The sequence below is a fragment of the Lipophrys pholis genome (assembly GCF_963383615.2).
Source record: "Lipophrys pholis genome assembly, chromosome: 7".
NCBI lineage: Eukaryota > Metazoa > Chordata > Actinopteri > Blenniiformes > Blenniidae > Lipophrys > Lipophrys pholis.
Window position 1 is genome coordinate 25,723,796 of NC_137638.1, and position 21,691 is coordinate 25,745,486.

The 21,691-nt window shown below is 41.2% G+C and overlaps 2 protein-coding genes across 3 annotated transcripts in view; both read right to left on the reverse strand.

The window, feature by feature from the left end:
• Positions 1-3,788, reverse strand: part of fgfr1a (fibroblast growth factor receptor 1a) — a 32,605-nt gene extending 28,817 nt beyond the window's left edge. For both annotated transcript variants that reach the window (XM_080466667.1, XM_080466666.1), the window contains exon 1: positions 3,123-3,788. The gene's annotated coding sequence lies outside the window, so the exon portion shown is untranslated. The remainder of the gene's footprint in view (positions 1-3,122) is intronic.
• Positions 3,789-16,191: 12,403 nt separating this feature from the next.
• On the reverse strand, positions 16,192-21,532 carry ankrd39 (ankyrin repeat domain 39). The gene is made up of 4 exons (XM_080466816.1): positions 21,156-21,532; positions 20,972-21,075; positions 18,428-18,631; positions 16,192-18,348 (listed from the first exon to the last, which is right to left on the reverse strand). Exons 1-4 carry the CDS (start codon positions 21,244-21,246, stop codon positions 18,202-18,204), a joined length of 546 nt encoding a protein of 181 aa, XP_080322942.1. The 5' UTR covers positions 21,247-21,532; the 3' UTR covers positions 16,192-18,201.
• Positions 21,533-21,691: the final 159 nt, after the last annotated feature.

The following is a 21,691-nucleotide window of genomic DNA, read 5'->3' on the forward strand; positions in this document are numbered from 1 at the left end:
AGCAATTTTGACCCATTTGAGCTATATTTTGGAGAAGAGCAGTATAACAATCAATATTATATTGACAATGAAAATCAACTTAGTGAAGGTGTGACTCATGTAAGATTTTAGAAAGACTGACAGTCGATGTCGACTTGGCAAACACCGACCTCACAGAATAATTACTCTGACAAAGTGAGATGTTTTCTGAACGTTTCTTGACTTTCGGTGCACAAACCAACAGCGCTACGCAGCCACAGGAATCATAGTCAATGGCATCGTTATGCTTTCTGATAAACATTGCTTTTCTTAAACTGTCCAAGTGTCTCGCTGATCTAACTGATCTTTTCCCCCAATTTCAATCCTCAGTGACTTTTCGTTGTAGCCATTCCCAGCGAATTCTGTTCCTAACATCTGTGTTAATATCCGACACCAAAGCTTCTTGGTCTCGAGCTAAAAACATCCTATTACTGTGGTAATTATTGCCAACAGTCTGAATCTAACAAGCCAGGATCAATATGTCTGTCTGAGAATGAAATGAAAGACATTCTCCCTCATTGGCTGAAAAATCATTCGTTCTCAGCCAATAACTGATCGGTTTACTAATTCTTTGATTAAGAGACGATGCATTTCCTGTTGCTCGCGGAACATTTTCTTTCAATGAGATTTGAGGCTGATCTAACCTTATCCTACATGAATAATAAAAGTTTAGTTACCTTGGCCCCTTAAATAATTTTTCAACGGATTTAGACGTTTCACAAAGATGACCAATTTGAATTTTAAAGTGGTGGAAATCTGCAAATCTGGTAAAGATTTCTTTATCTTCGTTACAGGATTCTGATCTACAGTAATAGTAGTGATTAAAGTATCAGTCTGCAGATTACCTTCTTGCACCATCTATTTTTGGGATTTTGAAATGCAGGGGAGAAAAAGGTGAGGTGACCCTGAAATGTATTTTGTTCAAAGCAGCGGTTCACGGCCCAAATGTTAACTTTACTATCAAGGACAACTCGAGGAACATGAAAAGATAAAGAGAAATTCAGAGTTTAAAAAAAATAAAACAAAAAGGAAAAGACACAAAGAATGTATTTCTTCTGCTTTCAAACCGACTGGTGGCGCTCTGGTGACGGTGCGAGGCAGAGGAACGTGAAGAAATGCCTCTCCCACATGTGACATCTCAAACGCTGCAGTCATCTCTATTTGCCACTAAGCAGCTAAAACCCATCCACAGCACACACACACAAGGAAGAAAATGTGTGTAACAGTCACTATTCAGATCCCACTTCATCTGGCATGTGTGGACAAAAATGTATTCATCCCCAAGACAGAGCAGAAAAAATACTTTGCCTCTCCCTTTGGTTTGTGCCGTGCTTCTTCCCTTCTTTATATTTGAGGTTTCACATCATGCAGGATTTAAAAAAAGAGACTAAAATCAAGATCACCAAATCCAACTTGCACTTAAGAAACGAAGGCCCCGTTCCTGAGGCGCTGCCACACTAAAGGGGGTTAAACTAAACGGATTAGAACACACAAGACACATTTAGCCCCTCTCATTATACAAAGACAAAGGTTACAGGCCTAACCCATAACATGGCCTGCACCATAATTACTGTTCACTTCCATCCATGCATAAAATTCCTCAGCTCCCAAATTCGGAGCCCCCGTCCTGTCCAGTCTGCACGTCCTGCCAGCAACAGGCCGGTCTGCACACGGCTGCAGTCCAGTGGACAGACGAGCATCAGACCATTTCCCCCAGGCTCCTGTTTGCACAAAAACACTCACTTCTATTTTTTTTTTTCTTCTTCTTCTTCTTCTTCTTCTTAGCAGCCACACAGTCTGAATCGAGAGGTTCACCTCCGGCGTGCCACGGCGGGAGATCGGGTGTCATGAGATTACACTCAAATGTAAAGACAATTAATGTCAAGCCATCGGAGACCGTGCCATTTGGTTTGACACTTAAAACCCAAAGTGCTTTTCAGTAAGTGTTTATGTTCCCTCCCCTGACAAAGAGAAACAAGCCTGAATCAATCCTGAACTAAAACAAGAGCTCACTGAGACACACACACAAAAAAACAACCTTGAGAACATTATCAGCCTGTGCAAAATCCACACAAACATACGAAACTGTCAATCCAACGTTGAATCTTTTATTACGTTTGGTTGAAAACACAAATTCAGCTGAAGTGACAAAAAGTCTGAGCCAGGGGAGCAGCCCAGTAAATTAAAAGGCAGAAGGATTCCTCACTTCCCATTATATGGTTCAGGAAGATCTTTTTTTTTCCCCCTTGGTGAACTCCCTGTGGACACCCTGCACTTCCAAACCATCCATCTTCTCCTTCTCCACTTATAACATAACATTTAAAGCTTTGCATAACATCAGGCTGGCCCCTCCAAACCCAGTCTTCATGACAGATGTAGTAATGATGACTGTCTAGAGGGTTTTTTTCTCTCTCTCTCTCTCTCCTCCTTTCTCTTAACTTCACAGTATTTCTCATTAAGGATTATGCCCTGTGATTAGAAAGAAGTTAACTTGAGGTTGCATTTTTAGATCGGGAGGGTAGGGAGAAAAAGTTTTGTTTACGGGGAGAATACACAATTTATGGCAGAGAGCAAACATTAAAGCAAAACCAGGTCAGAAAATGTGTGGATCCATGAGGCCAAACTCCTCTTATTAGGAGACAACACAACATCGTGTGCTTGTTTCAAACATTAGATTTTTTTTTTCTGGATTCTGGCCCCTGATGTGAGCACATGTGGATTAAAGGCGCCTCAATAGAAAAGCAAAGCAGACTTTTATTTTTTTCCCCACCTTGATGAATCTTTTTTTAGAGTAATGTGCATCACTACTGCTGATTGTTGGATTTAATTATCCAGCATGCGTGTTGCATGTTGTTTCCACACATGCAACCCATTGTAGTGTCCCTCATGCACGCAACGTGAGGACACTTCACTGGGCTGCAAAAGGTTACCGAGAAGAAGGAGAAAAGACACAATCCGACACGTGTTTACAGATTAAATACAAAAGTAGCAACTTTAAAAAACAAAACAAAACAACATCCCGACAGAGAAGGTTTGAGTTTCTCTTGTAAACAGAGAGAAAGCAGAGGCACAATGAGTCGGAGGAGTGGTGCGGAGCAGCTCACCTTACTGGCGGGGAGCTGCGGAACAGCCAGCGTTAATCCCGACGAGGAAGACTCCACAGCTCGGATTAGATGCAGGAAAACTTCCCCACGGAAATTAAAAGATAATCCAAACTTCAACGCAAAGCTCTTAAAAACAAAACTCGCCTTTTCACCCCCCACCCTCTGGACTCCAAACTTTTAGACGCTTAGCTCGCAAGTTTGCGCATTTTTGTTCCAAACTTGTGCGAAAAGACACACAAAAAAAATAAACAACGAACACGTCGGTTTCCACTCAGAAAATCAACGAAGCGGAAAACAAAACGTAAGGAAAAAAGTCCAAGAATTTCAGTTAAGCTCTTTTTTTTTTTATTCTTACCTAGGAAACCACTTAAGTGGAGCCAATGCGGTAGTTTTTTTGGTTTTTTTTAAGGTACTCCCTTTATCCCAAAACGTTTCGCTCTCGATGTCATTAAAGTCGGAAAACTCTCTCCTAAAGTTGTTCAACCTTCTTTAGCGTAAGATCCGGAAACGAAATATCGATCGGGGGCTATCTTTTCTCCACGAAACGGCGTTTTATTCTAAGTGAATCCTGGGAAGTATTCGGACCATTCCTGGCGGAGAAATGCCGTAAAACAACGAGAGTCCGAGCTGCTCCAAACCTCCCCCCTCAAATCTCAGTGTGTGCGCATCATCCACCGGAGCGCCGTCAAGCGCGCAACCGCGCACGCACCTCCCCCTCTCCCGGCGTCAAATAAAAGCCAGGATCGACGCTATAAACTACTGCATTGAAGTCAAACCTTCCAGAGACGCAAATCAACACAAAAAGAACAAAATTAAAACATTGCAGAGGGGTGCAAAAAGAATTATTGGGTTAAATCAATTGCGTAAAATAAGTTGACAACCAAAAGTTATGCCACAAAGTAATCACAGACAGGTGCAAAGGACACATATGGACCTTAATTAGCCTTATAATGACCAAAAAGAGATACACAGAAAAGTACACAAGCTGTAAAATAACTAATAGGAAATGAAAAAGAAAAGTGCAAATGAAATCAGCAGAAACACAAATCAACCAAGTAAGAGTGCATAGGGACATAAAATAACCAAAAATTAGACACCCTGTATTCAGATGAGACATGGATGGATCTCAGAACACGATACAATGACTGCAAAGTGATGGGGGGGACTCCGACAAAACAGATTAGTTAAAATAGTTAAAATAGATGTACAATATGGCCAAAAAGTGCAGAGACTGTTGAAAAATAAATGACAAAAGTATGCCGAAACTATTACAATGAGACTGAAAACAAAATACTACACAAAACAAGCAGAGACACACATCAACCAAGATATAGCCATAAACAACCACTGTTGGAGGTGTGTGAAACAAACAAAATAATACATACATTGACATCAAATAGTCATAGAATGACCAAAAATAAGCCCTGAATAAGCAAAACAAAATAAATTCCTTCACAAAACAGGCAGACACAAATGAACCAAATCACAGCATGACTAAGGGGATGTAAAACAGCCAAAATGAGACGCAATGGAGTCACAAAATATGACAAATAGATGAAATATGAAGTAATTAAAAAAGGAAAACGAACGAGGATGCAACATACTATATAACACAATGACCAAAAACATGATACATAATGGATGTAAAATGAAAGAAAATACAAATTAATTGAAGAGAAGCATAGCAACAAAACAAAACATCTCCAGAATAGAAACACTAAATAACTGCATATTTCATGCCTCGAAAAGGGATTCAGAGTTCAAAGTTGCTCCCTGTGAACCTTTTCGTTTTTGATTCCCTGTGCCGTTTCTCTTTTGACGTTGACAGTGGTTGGTCTTATTTTGAAAGGAAGACACATCCATTGCCGGTTCAGTTGACGTTGTCACTCGTGAAATTGACGCGTGGCCGTGCGTGGTTGTAGAACCCTGGCTCCCCCTGCCATCCACAGCACCTCACACACACACACACACACACACACACACACACACACACACACACACACACACACACACACACACACACACACACACACACACACACACACACACAATGACCAAATCACTATCTGAGGGATCCAATTGGACAGTGTGGAAGCCATGTGATGCTGACTTCAGTTTCAAGTGTACTTCATGTGAATAAAGACGAGTTTGATCCACAATCTAAAGGCCATTAATTAAAACCACAAAAAGGATTTTTCTTTTTCTCACTAAAGTCAATGTAAAACATTCTAATTAGCCATTTCCTGTTTTACCCAACTTCGGAGGAGCCGATGGCAGCTTTCCTGGCGAAGGCAGGCTACACCTTGGACAGGTCCCCAGTCCACCACAGGACAAACACTCACACCTATTGGTGATTTAGAGTCACTCATCAGCCACAAATCTATGTTTATTCACTGTGGGAGGAAACCGGAGAGAAGACGCACACTCAGCACAGGAAGCCTTCCCACCTGAACTCAAACTGGAGACCTTTTTGCTTTGAGGCATCATTTCTAACTGCAACACCAAAATACAGACCGACGTTCCATGTACACGTGATGAAAATAATTGCATGCTGAATAAAATCACACATCTGTTGCTTAAAAAGTCTCCACATTGAGTAGATATCTGGATTTCTCTCATGAGAGTAACGTGCATCTCTGTCTAAATTTAAAATGTACTATTTGCGAAAATGAGCACCATGACTTCCTAAGCATGTTGGACACATATCTAGAACCCTGCACGAGCACAGTACAGGTGTAAAATAACCAGTTTGAAAGGAACAGGAAAGAATGCAGAAGTCATCAAATATAATAAGACTGTCACTGAAGGGTTAATGAGCTGTGTTCACATTAAATGAGAACAAGCTGGATGGAGATGTGTTCAGACAGGGATTTGTCAGTGCTGGAGATCATTTCTGTTTGATGTGTGTGTGGCCTTTAAGGGGGGAGATTGGGTTTATGTGTGTTGTTTTCTTTGCAGGTTCAAAAACAACAACAACAACAACAACAACAATATAAATTCACTGGCAGAACATTCATCCACCTCCTATTGAAAGCAGCTATAAAAGAGTCTTTAATGTTCTGCTGTGCAGATCGCATGTTCTGGACGAGTTTCAAAAGGCATCAGGGTTACAAATGTGTGTGCCAGTGCAGCGCAAACAGAAAGTTTTGCTTTGCCAGATCAAGTGCATGGTTCACATCCGAAGTGCTCATATGGTCTTTGATGTCCCGTCACAGCCGACAAATGATTGACGACTGAGGCAGAAGAGACACATGAAGCCCAGCTTGGTGATCCGATTAAAGAATGAGATGACAAGGAGGCTGATTTGCGTTGCGACATGTGTTTGCCCTTCATTCATTGTGCAATTTGAACCTTCGATGGGGTAAAGGACGTCCACATTCATCTTCTTCTTCTTTTTTTTTTTTTGCATTCACGTTATTCCAGATTAATCTGTCTTCTTTACGTCTTTATTCAACTTAAGGGTGACCACACACACTGACGCCAACATGCAAGATGGAGTCACCAATTAATATCAAATGCATGCTTTTGGATTGTTTGGAGGCAAAAACAGGACAACTCAGAGAAAACCCATGCACATAGAGGAAGAACATGCACACTACAAAGAGCAATGGATGAGGTGTACGTTAACCATTTGAGATCCAAATTCAGCTTTAACAAGAAGCACCAGAGTCATTAACAGTAAAAATACAGTGATTAAAAAAAACCAAAAACTCTCCGGTTTTGCATTTGTCTTTGCTCTAGTATTTTACAACCTCTCCTGCAGAGTGGAAGTAAACATGACCTTATAGTGACAAATGAGTTAAGCTCCAGGAAAGGATTTGGTAAGACATTTAAGGATGTTTGGCTTCTTTGTTGATTCAGTTCATATGACAATGAAAAAAAAAAGGATTATTAACAGAGAGGGTAAATAAAACATCTTTTGCCACTTATGCCACTTTTTTGTAAGAAAAACCACGAACACACAGAAGAAAAATCAAAGCTAATCTCACCAACAAATGAGTTACCGTGTGTTTATTCAAGAAAAGGAAACCCAATATTGTGAATTTACCCAAAGAAATGATTGAATATCTGTTCAAGTACTGAGCAGAGGTGTAAATAGAAAGTAAGGTAGTGTCAGCTGATGCCCTTTGCAGGGGTCACCACACTGAGCCACTGCAGCTTTGCACAGTTTTTATTCTGGATGTTCTTTGCAGCTGCAAATTTGAACCCAACTCACCCAGACTCAAGGTTAAGACTTAACCTGGGAAGAACCACAAGCAAAAGTACTGTTGTTAACAATATAGAAGTAAAACATTCTCAAAAATGGTTCAAACCAACTATTTACGTTCAGATCGAAATTCTCAGACAACAAACGTCTACAAACGTTACAATACCGTGAACAAGGTGGTCTCAGTCAGAAGAATAAATATATTAGCTCCAAAAACTCACTGTACACATAAAAGTCGGTTTATAGGACTTCTAGAATATAATTCCATATGGGAAACTGTTGAATTTAGGTTTTTGTGCTCCCACAGGGGAAAGCATGAAGTCTGATGAGCTGCCTCAAGGGGCAGAACTACAGGAGATTTATCAGCTTTCAGCATCAGTCCAGCCTGAAATAAGAAGGAAAAAAAAGGTTTATTGTGGCATTTGGAACAAGTGGAATTACAAGTCCCTGCAGACGACCGGGGTATTCTCTAAGGAATCAGCTTCACACACTGATGTGTACGCTGTTGCATTGTGGGTAATACGGGCAGAAAACTAGGAAGACAAGGCATAACATGCAGCATAAAATTGCATCTTTCATTTTGTTGTCCCATTATTAAGGGTTTTTTGATCACAGGTGGAGAGATTGTAAAACAAACACAGCGACCAACACGATGTTTGAATTGCACACAGTTAAAGGTTAAAGTGCTCAAATGATGACACGGTGTATGCTCAGCATCACGGTTAGTATGTTAGAATATATTCTCTCACTGTCATTTATTCACAGTTCCTTCTTGGAAGCAACTTGGCATTTGGCAAAATAGAAAAACGTCATGTAAGTAAGCCAGGATCAAAAGTGCTATTTCTATTTACAGTAGAAAACGTAAGCTGATTTTGTTACTTGTTACTTTTGTAACATGGGAATTATTTTTGACAGTGACGTATCCATGGAGCCCCACATCAAGCAAGTCTGCAGGGCTGCTTTCCGTCACCTGCGTAATGTCACTAAAATCAATAACACGTTGACAAATTAATGAAGCATTTGTTATTTATAGACCCGACCATTATAAAGTCTCCAATGAGAGAGAGTGCTGAGTGGCAGAGGAGATCACATCGCTCACATATTGCTTCGTCTTTATTGGAATCAAAAATCTTCTTTGAACATAGATGGCTGTGGAAAAAACAAACTCCATCATATGTTAAAGAGCTGTTAGTCCCACGTTACCCCAGAAGAAAGCTTCGCTCTCAGAGTGCTGCTTTAAGGTTGAAGGAGGTTCTAGAAGTAGAATGGGAGGCAGAGCTTTCAGCTCCCAGGCTCCTCTGGTCTGGAACCAGCTCTCAGTTTCAGTTAGGGAGGCTGAAATGGTTTCTTCTTCTAAGGTTAGACTGAAAACTTTTCTATTTAATAAAGCTTAAAGTTCCAGCTGATTCAGACAACCCTGCATCGTCTTCTAGTTAAGCCGCTATAGGTTCAGACTGCTGAGAGACATACACTGAGACTTTCTCATCTCTGTCACTTTCTTTACATTCATGATCATAATTACATGTTCTCTCTCTCTCTCTCTCTCTCTCTCTCTCTCTCTCTCTCTCTCTCTCTCTCTCTCTCTCTCTCTCTCTCTCTCTCTCTCTCTATTAGAAATGCTATGAGATGAAAAACACATAATAGCAGTCTAAACCCAAAGCAGCTCTACTATGAAAACGGACCGCTGCCCCTTTATGGAAGTTTGAAGCCTGATCTCAAAAGTTGGGACAGTGTTCCCATCCTGAACTGAAACAGGGAGAACAAAGAGAATAGAAACAGTCTCTCATTAGGGATTATTGCAAAGCCAATTTTAACTGTAAGTTATCTTAGCTCAACACAAAGACTATAAACAGTGGTTATGTGATTTCATAGGTGGCTACACAAACAGGACTTACATTTTTCTCGGTGCTTTAACGTCTTCTGATTGTTGCCACAGTGAACTTCTTCGACTATGCAAGGCCAAATGTTCTTTTCTTAAATTGCATTTCTACTTGAGTATTTTTGTGTGGATTTGTGTATTAATTTAGAGGTGTTGGTCTGCACTGAGCAGACTGGCAGCCGGCTGCAGCCATTCGGCACACCGACATGAGAGAGTGGTATCCATCTCCTCATGGAGATCTCGGCAGGAAAGTGGACACATGTACTGTATTTCCCCAAAAGCTGGCTTCTTCCTGTAATAGTGAGCGACTGAGATGCCAAAAGACACACTGCGTTTGAGCAGCATTCAGACACTCTTACTTTTAACTGCTTTAGAGCGTCTCAAGTGCACTTTGAGCTCAAAATGAACTTTTATCTTCAAAGAGAGCAGCAAACCATGTCGCATATGGAGTGTGAATCTGACAACCACACACACATACCAGAGAGGGAAAAAAAAAAAAAAAAAAAACCCAAGCATGTTTATTAGGGTAACTAACAGTGAGAGTTAGGCGTGCATGTGCAGGCCTCAGCCACATCTTAGGCTTTCAGCATCACAACACGACTGCGAGTATCTTTGATGCCGCAGCAGATTGGAGCCACATATTTTATAGACTTGTGTCACTCTGTGTCGCAGATAGAGCATTCCCTCAGCATTTCAATAAATCTGTTCATGATTAAAAACAAAACGACAGACTTAAAAGCAGCGGCAGAAGTAAGAACAGATGGTTAGCGTTTACTTGCTCATTGTTTTCATTGATGAAAGAAAATGAGGGATTTCTTTTCAACTCTTGAAAGCAGAAAAAGCTCCGGGTGGTAAAGAAAAAACAAAACTCTGCAGAGCAGAAGCGACGGAATAAAGAAGGTAATTGCAGACTAGTAAAAGAGGTTTCTTGTTTGTTTATAGCAGCCCTGGACAGACATACTGTCTATATACTGTCTGTATGTGTATATCGGGTCACTACTCCACATGCGAAAAACAAAAGCGGCAAACTCATTTATGTGGGGATAACTTGGAGGGAAGCCTGATTGATCATTAACCTGTCTCTGTGATGTGGACATGCCACGGTAGCTGCAGAAACACATAGACAAGCTGACCGACAACACTACACAGAAAGGCTGTAAAATGGGGGAAATGAAGTTTATGATTTTCTTTTTTTTTTTAATTAATAATTACACAATTTGAGGTAATTCTGAAATGTTTTTTTCAGGTTGTTTGACAAGACAAAGATACTATAAATGAGTCATCGTGCCGAGATAGGACCATGGACTGTGCAGGTTTTAAAGTCGGTTGATAAAAGGTGAGGCTCAGCACAGTCTGTTCCAAGGTGAGGTGGGGCATTTCTGACGACTCCTCATTTCCTTTCAGTGTAAGGAAATGTGCCGGACACTGTTAAAGCCGGGGATACCTTATGCAAACGCAAACTGAAGGCTGGCGAAGCCGCACATCAGCATGAGAACCAACACAGAGACAGGCGATCCTCAGAGTGAACAATATCCTCGCTTTGCATGATGATTTCCCTAGCAGCTTCTTCATCGCCCCAAAGTGGTGTCTTATTGTCCTCCCTTTTTGTGTTTGCATTCCATTGTTACCGGGCAAGTACAAATATCCCCCTTTATGCACAAAAACCTCAGCCGGGCCTTCCACTGCTTCGCCTCCGTCCGGCCCTCATCCATCCATCAGCGGCGCCCCTGTCCTACGCAGGGCCCCCCAAGCTCTGCTCGCCACCCCCAGCCAACACTTTGACATAATGCTGTTGTGGCTTTCCGGGCCTTTATGCTGGCTGTTGTCTGAGGCAGATTGAAGACCCTTTGTGTGTGTCAGGCCCTGTCCTGAGTGGCCGGGAGGAACCTGCTGGGCCGCGAGCAGAGAGACAGGAATGCGCATATGAATGGGCCAGTGTGTGCCGGGCACCTGCTGACAGAGGAACGGCGTGCCTCTATGAGTCTTAGTTCATCAGCGTAACCATCTTGTTCAATTACACGTGCAGCTCGGTGTTGCGTTGCCTAGTCATTCACACTGAATAGAAGTATTGTCAGCGCCATTGTGGCCGCGCTGCAGTTTGATAGTGTGGCGTTCTTAATGAATGAGGTGTCAGCTCCATGTTCCACCGCCTGTGCTGGGACTCATTATTAAGACTAAATGTGGTCACATCTGTTCTCCTTAACATCTGAATACAAATGGGACCGTATCTGATCTAATCCACCAATTTTTTTTTTTTATAAAATCAAGAGTTTGTCGAACTTTGTCTTTGTGTGCACTGAGACTCTCATGTCTTAACTTGGTTTTTAACAGAGTTTTTATTGTTGTAATTGTAGCAATGATAGCGTTCAAAATGCACCGAAGTTTGAGTGTTACCAGCAAAACTGAAGTATAATATAGAAGCATTTGTCCCACAGAATATTGTTCTGTCATATAACGTTTACTATTATTACTGACACATTTATGTAGAAATAGAATTGAAATCATTAGAAAATTAGTGGCCTGCAAAGTGGTGCAGTGGTTAGCACTCTCGCCTCACAGTCAGAAATCCCTGTTTTGAATCCGGGGTGTGTGTGTGTGTGTGTGTGTGTGTGTGTGTGTGTGTGTGTGTGTGTGTGTGTGTGTGTGTGTGTGTGTGTGTGTGTGTGTGTGTGTGTATTTGCTCCAGCACTCTGATTTCCAAACACAAGCAATTGAGGTTTATTGGTCTCTAAATTGCTCTAAATTGCCCGTAGGAGTGATTGTGAGCAGGACTGCATTGTGACAGTACAATTTCAGTACTATTTAAACCTATTTGAGCATATAGAATATTTTGGGGGCTGAATTCACTATATCATATAGTCCAAAAACATGCACGTGAGGTTAAGTGGTGACCCTAAAATTGTAATTAGGTGTGAATGTGAGTGCATGTGGTTATGAACTGAAGCAAAAAAAAAAAAAAGGTATTTTAATAGATTCATAAGTTGTTTGGTAATAATATCATCACCAAACGCCTTTCGTTCCCAATAAAACAAAACTATTGAGAAAATAAGACAAAACTATTGCAATCAGATTGACGTGGTTAAACTCCAGTGATTCTATCTTTGACTGACAAGCACATGCAATGTTTGAATACATTTTAAAATTGACTTGTTTTGTACTTAAATCAAAACTCTATAAAAATTAATAGATTATTTGAGGAACCATGAAATCATAGTTTTCTTTAAAGCAACTTCATCTGTGCTGTTTTCAATCTTCCAAAAAATCTTTATTTTCTTTAACATGTCTCATGTAGTCAGCTGTTTTCTCTATTTATTCATTTTATTGTTCTGTCAGTTTATATGAAGCCATTTATGTATCATTACTTTCTTTTTGTAATGTCTCTAATAACCTTTAATGATTTTAATGTCTTTTCCCTTCACAGAGAAGCATTTTTTTCCTATTAAACGTGCTTTATAATTAAAGATATTTTTATCACAATTATATTTAGCAGCGACACAGGGGGAAAACAGGGCAGCTGTGGCCACAAACCCACATCAGCGGATTCGAACGTCAAATACTGCAACTTTATTAAAGCAGGACTGGCAGAAAGACACTGTTACTGTTATGGTTGTTTCTAGGAGCCCCACATCTTGACTATGACCACAAGCCCCAGAAATATGTTGCCTTAAACTTGAACACAGGTAAACATCGCCAGCAGAAGGAAAACAGAAATCAGACATTAAAATTCCTTGGAGCTGGTTGGTAAGAAAACCTCAGCGCGTAAACATCAGGAGCACTAAACACAGTGTAGACGGAGCAGACCTGCAGAGCTCCTTAGGAGATCCAGCAGATGATCCATGACCGTACGAATTGCAGAAAACAGTCTGCGCTGATGGGACACAGATATATGATCCCAAAAGATTCATTAATTGTCCTCTGACTCATATGGAACAGCTTATGGGTCGTTTGTTTGGTCATGCTTTTGAGAAGATTACATCTCCATAATCAATAAAAAGAAACTTAACCATCCATCTGCAGGAAAACATCTGGGAAATCGTACCATTGCACACAAAACCACTCATAACAACACAAAAGCGCCGGCGTTTCCACAGCACACGGAGTCTCGTTGAGGCCTTTTCGTAATCAGCAGGGACAGCAGGGTGTTCAGACATTGTACAGATTAGAGCCTAACATAACAAATATCTTTTTATAGGGCACCAATCAAAATACTTAAGAAAATACACACATTTTATCGTTTATAGCTTTAAAATCTCCTTAGACTTCAAGTAAGGGTACTTTAATCCAGTTTCTGTGTCAAGTACAGTCATCAAGCAATAAATAGCAGCGACAATAAGCTTTACCTATAGATTACCGTTTATTTCAAAAATGCAAAAAGCTTCCTGACATATACAATTCAACATATTAAAACAGGAAATATCAATTAGGATGTAAATGGGAGATTGCTTTAAAATCCAATAGACATAAAGTTGGAGTAAAATCATACAGGGGAATATTTTATTAATAACAAAAAAATACCTAAATATGTCATTTGTTTCAGACGTAGGCATATTTTCAAAATAGAAATTCTGCCACTGATCTATCTATTATGTGTGTATGGCTTTCATATGTTCTTACATATCGTCAAGTAAAACAAAAAAGAAAATCAATCAGGAGCACTATGTGGGATTCAGTGCTGAAGCAAAGTGGCAAATAAAATTGATTAAGTTGCCATGATTGGTGTCGAGCACAAGTTTTGTGCACTGCTTCTCAAAGTCCTGCACAAGCAACACCGAACCCAAAGTTCAATAGTGTAATCTGTCGTTGCTTTCACTGCAATCTCGCTACTTTGGATGAAACAGAATCAATTGCCTGATGAAAAATGATGGATCTGCTCTGCACGAAGACACATTGTGTGTGCAGATGAAAGTGTGCAGCCTCCGAAGGTGTGTGTCACGTGTCCCCTGTTTGTCTGGATCACCTGACGTCGACGGCGACACCTCCCATAGTCACAGTGCTGATTAACCTTTGAGAACTGAGCCGTAGCCTCTGGACTCATGGATCCCATCGCCCGCTGACCTGGAAAGTGGGAGCCTAAGATCTGCGACATCACATCAACCACAAGACGACGTGTTTCTTTGAAGTGGGAGGGGACCGTAATTGGATTATGCAGCATCTCTGAGGAGCAGCTCCCATATATTTGATTACACACGTCCCCCACACCCAACCACCACCCTCCCTACTTCCCCCAGACGCTGGATAGATGAGGTGGAGCGCTCCTCCATGCCAGAGTCTGTACTCCTAATGTGTGCCCATCTGCCAGCCATTTACTTGATTATTTCTGGATGGCTCAGTCAGGTTGGGCTCTGCCGGGGCAGCTGGGAGGCCAAAGAGCAGCGCTCGTTCTTATGCAAGTTGGCTCAAAATACATAAAGGCCCTTTAGTTTGTGATCCAATGAAATAGAAATGAAAAAAAAAAAAAGATACACAAAACACTATGAACTTCATTCTTGTGTGTGTGTGTGTGTGTGTGTGTGTGTTCCTTCACGCTTGTTTATAATTTAGACACACATATTACACTTCGAATACAATGTCAAACACTGGATATGCACACAAAGGACAAGCTGTTCTCATCATTCACCCACAGACTAAAGAGTACTTAAAAATAAAGTCCTGAGCTCCGACTTCAAATCCTTCCACGCAAGCATGGCACACAGACCACCTTCTATTTCTGAGGAAAATAACATCCAGTCCTGGTTTAACTTGGGCTCATTATGGTGGAAGTGGGTTCCAGGGCCAGGAAGTTTCATTGCTTTCCAAATAAATCTTGCTAAACAGAGCTGTAGTCCAAATTCCTCATCTTGTGGAGTCCTTCCCAAGTCTTCACATTACGTGAAGGCTCTCCAATAGCCAGACATTAAAACCCCGTCCCGTTCTTTCTTTCATGTTGTGATGTTTGTATCAGCAAAAACTTCAGTTAACCAGCATTATCTTTTCAAAAAAGTGCAAAAAAAAACATTTTCTTTCTGACAGAACTGCTTATTTTCACCAAGCGGAAGCTGGTGTTTTGATTGTTTCCACATAAAGAGGTTAAAGCAAGCCTCAAAATTCAAACCAGCTCGGGAAAATTTATCAACAAAAAAAAAAAGAATGAGGCCCTTCCACATTCCTCCAGTTTTACCAAGTGACACAGAGGGTTTTCATTACCTCACTCTCTGCTCGCAAATCTGAGACATCAACTTTGATTACGTTACTTTGGAACCTGGAACAGGAACAATCAGAGGGGGCTGTGGGCGGGCCTCGCGGGCCGCAACCTCGTCAAAAACCACGGGCTGGATTCAAAGCGCACGATGCGCTTTTGTTTCCATTTACAGGACTGCGGCACAAAACCCCGCGCCATCGCCGACGTGTGGCAATCAAAAGAGGCGATTTCAGTCACGGCTTTTCAATTTGCGTGGAAGTAGGAACTTGTCACTGAGCATAAACAGTTCCCTCGGCTCAATCCTCTGAGCTATAATGCGCCCCCCCGCCCCCCCCATCCTCCCACCCACCTCAACATACCCCACCAACACCCCATCTCCTTGTGCTGTGTGGCGTCAGCTGCAATGAGCTCCAGATGTGGCCTGGCACCCCTCCAGTCACGGCATGGATGTGGTTTGAAGGTAGTTTTGGAAACACCACCCACCAGCGGACCCAATGAAAGTTCCTCCAGAGGTTTCTGACTGGGGTTTGCATTTTCTTTTTTTGGTGTGTCGACTGCAGGTATAGTATGAGCACGTGTTACTTATTGACCATGCTTTGAATGAGTGCACGGGACAACAGTTGTAAGTATTTCCATGTGTGTCAGAAGAAAAAGTCTACTTGCTTCATTCACCCGGAGAGCTTGTCTTCTTTTTTCCGTTAAAACACAAAACACTGAAGGGATGCACGCTGCTTTTTATTAACTTAACACTTAACTTAAGACTCTTGGGTGAAAGTGGCACGACAAAAGCTGAAGACTGCTACTTCCTTGTAACATTTATTGAAAATAAATAAATAAATAAATAATAAAACCCTGGGACAACAGTTTAGTTTGAGGGAGCTATAAAAATGTGTGATGGAGTTAAGAGTTTCCAGGTTGTCGGACACTTGTGTGGTTGGAATTAATTCAAAAATACAAACACCATCAAGCATCAACATCTGTTTGCCGTGCCAATAGGTTCCAATACTTTACACCAGAAGCAGTAGGTCCCACATATTTGGTCAAATACAAACATATAAAAACGAGCACAGCTGAAACAGATTAAAAAAAAAAAAACACGACTCGCGCCAAACCGCAAGCCAAATGATCTGTCCTAAAAGCAACATCCTATTCAAAAACGTGAACCATCTCAAGCTATAAAATAGTTTCCACGTCATAAACAAAGATCACGTTGCAATGTTTGTCTCAGTTTATTGTAAATGGAAGCGGCGATCATGCAGGGATATAAACCGCTGTCCCTCCATCAGCTGTCTCGCTTCCAGCGCGGCTGTGACAGCCACACTGAAGCTTTTCTTTCTTTCAGTCACTGTTTAGTTTTCCAGCAGCAAACTGGGAGGATCGAATGAGGTCACCCTCTTTGCGGCCATCCAATTCACGTGGTGTCCTCAGAAAAATGCCAAGCTGCTTCAAAGACAACAGCTCCACCTGCTGGCAAAGATTCATACTCCCTAAAAAACGCCCATCTACTCGTCTTTGTCACCATTTTTATCCATTTGTGTTCTGGTGAGGGGGCTGGAGTCGATCCCAGGGAGAGTTTACACCCTGGACAGGTCACTAAACACAGAAAGTCAGACGGTTTCACACATTCACGTTCATCGGGGTACTCCAGAGAAATATACATGCAAACTACACATAAATTCTCCAAATCCCAACCCTTATTTCAACCAAGGACATCATTGATAAGAGTCAGGACTGTTAACCACTACAGGACGCTGCAGCCCTCCCACGAGCAACGTTTACCATTATTTTGATAAATGTAAATAAATACTCCAACGCAGGGAGCATTTGGACTCCAGCTTTAATAGATATTGCTGCATCAAGCGGGCACATGTTCAAAGTGCTGTGGCAGTAATTTATTACTCTCTCTCGCTGTTTCCCACAGTAATCGACATTAGGATTTTTATCATATTCCTTTGAACACAAGAGGCTCCAGGGAGGAGCAGGCATTACCGGAGCCTGAGAGCGACGATAACCGAAGCTGACTTTGCGAGGGAGGGGATCTGTGTGAGGAATCGTCTGGAGACTATAAATAAAAGTGTAAACTCAACCAGGAAGCATCTGATAACTTCAGCGAAATTGCAATGTTGAGTGAACGTGTCAGTGAGCGTGTCTCTCAAGTGTGACTGCAGCCGCTTGTGTCTCATCACCATTATGTTGCTTCTTTTTTAATGAAAAGTGCACTAGAAATATGTTTTATTATTATTATCATCTTCATCGCCATCTGGTAAATTCCAGTGTTGTTATTGTCTTTTTTCCCCCCATTAAATCTAATGTATATCTTCTTAAAAACAACAATGAATCTGCTTTTCAGAGAAAGATCTTAGTTCAAGCAGGAGTCATCTTATAATTGGGGTTATTGTACATTGCTACCAATGCTAATTATATTAACCTATTTACTCTTAGGCTATGATGAGAAAGAAACCAGGAAGTCTGTTATTAATATTTCACAGGAGTATCCCTGACCGTAAGTCTTATTCCTAATCCTCCACAGACATGTATTTGAAACGGTGTGATGTTTTGACGGTGTAATTAATAGAGATGCATCTCATTCAAAATGTAAAAAAACAGGACAGTATTAAAAAAAAGTTCCCAACTGTAATGTAATCTTAGATATTTCCTGTCAGAGGCACTTTTAAGTGTAACTGTGCAAAAATAAATGTTTTAAATGAGATGAATCTCAGTCAAATACTGACTTAATAAATCCTCAGCAAGGATCATCTTGAATCACTTGTGTGACGTGAACCGTGCCTCAGGTGTGTGTGTGGGTCTGTCACCGTCACCGCGGTGGCTTTAAAAGCTGCTGCAGGGCTTCCTGCTGTGCCAGCTGCTGTGGGAGCTGCAGCCTCTTGTTCACCACGCCGCAGAGAGACGGGCAGCAGTCAAGAAGGAGTTGGCACACGCCCCCATGGCCTCGCTCTGCAGCCTGCTCAGGACATCAACAAATCAGCAAACGCAGGCCCGGGTGTAAAGTGGGGAATGAGAATGGTGCGACAGTTGTGTACCTTATGCAAAGCGGATGAACCATCGTCATCGCAGAGCATCGGGTCAGCTCTGTGACGCAGGAGCAGCCGCACCACGTCCAGGTGGCCACAGTAAGCTGCTCGATGGAGCGGCGTGGCTCCGCCAGGGGTCTGAGGAGACGTACAGGCGCCGCTCTCCAGGAGGAAGGTGCATACAGCCAGATGACCGCTGCGACTCCCATAGTGCTATGAGAAGACACACACACACATTTTCCTTTAATTATTATTGTGCAGATTTATCTTGCAAGTATCTCCTCAAAAAAAGGCAACAACAGCTGTACCGTCTGACGAAGTTTTCAAAGTTCCAAATCGATAAGTCCTTTATGATTTTTATTTTATTGATCATGCATTGAATCTGTGCTGATGTTTTCTATCCTTTGCTGGTTTGGTTTCAGCACCAGGTCATAAAAAGCACTGAACAGTAAGATTCTAACTGATCTGTTCAACAGACAAATAATCAGGAAGGCTCATGCCATCTGTTCCAACAACTCCCATCCCTTACATGCCGAGTTCCAGTTTTTGCTTTCTGGCTTTTGGCTCAGACTTCTGCATACGAAGAGTAATAGGTAGAAGCACTCCTTCGTCCCGAAAGCCATTTCCCTCCTGGATTCGGGACAGGGTAGGAGGAGTCAGACCTAATTTGGTTTGATGTGTGGCTTCTCACAGGAGGCAGAAACTCACAAGATGCACTAATGTCACTTTAACCACCTTGATTTTAAAGTCGATAGGTGTCGGAGCCGACCTATTTTTGGTGTATCTTACAATTCTGATTCAGTACTATTGATGTTCAGCACACAGTATTATCCCCTCACTCTTGGATTTTTAAATGTTTTATTTCATGTGTGTATGTATGTACAGTATGTACAGTATGTATGTACGTATTTATACTTTACTGCAATACCATTTGCCCTACAGGGACACAAATAAAAACTGCACTGAAGTTTCTGTTCCCATTTTCCAGCCCACAGAGCCACACATTTACTTAAATGTGCAGCATGTAAAGGTTAGATGACGCCACTATTATCAGTTTGTTTTTCACTTTGGGATTATCAAGGTCTCCAATAGCTTCTCTTCTGTTTCCTATTCAATCTCCCATTTTTCTTATCGGACTGATGAGAAACTGGGTGCTGGATTTAGATTAGCTGTTTGACTTGTTGGCATCAGCAGACATGGTTACAGAACAACACATAGGTAGTTAATTGAAAAACATAGTGATATGTTAACTTATATACTATCTTTTAAGAGATATATTATTATATGCGACATACCTTACCTTTAAGTATGGCAATAGTTGGAGAATCTGGTCTTGTTCTTAATCTGAATCATTGTCAATCTCCCACACTTAGAACACTTCCCATCAGAGACACTACCTTCAGGTTCATCTTTTATCTGCTCTGTATAATTAAATGCTTTTTCTTCCTACCTACAGTGTATCTGCATGAAATACTCTGGTGAACACAAAGTGTGTGGCTGTCACGATGGTTTAGGAGTAAGCCAGTCTTTGTTTTGGGTAATAGAAAGGTATTGTCGTGTTTCCTCACAGAAAGACTGCATGAAGCTGGCATGTTCTCCCTGTAATTATGTGTTCCCAGGGTGCTCCGGCTTTTTCCCACAATCCAAGCATCTGTTCGACAAGTTGTTCGGCTGAAGTGTCCATTTGCATGACTGTGAGTGTGTGTTAGCTCTACGATGGACTATGACTATTAGAATTGATTGTAGTTTGTTTATATTTTACTGGAAGTCACATAAAGATCTCAACATTAGAATCACAAGACAAAGCAGAAGTGATAAAAACATGCATACAAGTGTCACAAAAAAGAGCAATTGCACTAAAGCTTGCTGCAGCACATTAAAGACAGACCCTAACCCCAAACAGCTACATTCCTACAGATTACCAACAATATGCTTGAATTCAGTGATAAATTTGAGTGTTTCTAACTTAAGATGACTTTGTGACATTTCACACATCCCTCTTACATTGCAATAACATTTATTCAAAAAGCATGAATTGATTTCTGTAGGTTAGGAACGAGTGGAAAGAGTTTTTCCCCCCAAGAACAAGGGAAGTAGCACAATACAAATACACACTGTTAGTATATCTGTGTACTGCCCAAATAAAGAAGTTTTACTCAAACGTAAAAAGAATGTACACTAGGTAATAAACTTCACTACTTTCAAAATCACACAAACTGAATAAACTCACACTTTTATGGATCCTAAATATTTTGGTCTGGATTTTTGGAGCAGATAGGTTAATTCTTTACCTTATTATTATATTCTTTAAAGTATTGACAGGGTTTTTTCTTACTTAAGTGAGTACTTAAGTATCAGCACTCTTTCCACTTCTGAAATGGAATGCTAATCAGATTGAACCTGAAATGAAGAAGCTGCTTTGAAAATATGATGTAAAATGTACGAAGGGAACTTTGCACACAAAGCTTCAGGTACACAAACAAGGCTCGACACGGCTTCCCTCTTTTGTAGGTTTTAGTAAAAGAGTGATACTTCCTCCTGTCCAGGACCCACCAGAGCTGTGTATCCTGCTGAGTCTCTCACGTTTGGGTCTGTCCCCTTCTGGACGAAAGACTTGACCCTCTCCAAGTCTCCATCAATTGCAGCAGACCAGATACCTGCACAGAAAGACAAACTATCATAAAGCCTGCAACACTGTGCATGCATCTGGGTGACACTGTTGATCATGTCTGCAAACCTCGTTCAAAGTCCATCTCATCCAGGGTCTGGTGAACACTGGGAGCGGAGGCTGGGTGAGAGCAGCATGCACACTGATGCTTGTCTGACATGATGTTTCACTGGCAGGTCGATCAAAAACTCAAATATATATATAAATTAAAAAAAAGTATTAAGTTTCAGAGACCATAAGGTTCACATGTTAGACAACTTCTTCTTCTCAGTGAGGTCAACGACAACATTGTGGTGCATTAACACCACCATCAAGACGATTTACAACAAATGAGCTCAGAAAGAGAAGCTCGGTTATGTTATATTGCGAAAAAAACGTAAAGAAAACATGTTTATACCAGGAAAACGAACACTCTTTCCTCACTGTAGGAAAAAAAACGTCAGTCTGCCTGACGCATGCAACGTACTTACGTAACAGCTTTCTGGCCAATGAGAGAGCAGAGACGGGAAAGATGCCTTCATGTACTTTGGGACTTTTATATGTTAATGTTTGCAGATTCCCTTCAAGGATAACCTCTATTTGAAGTATAGAAAAAAGATGCTAGA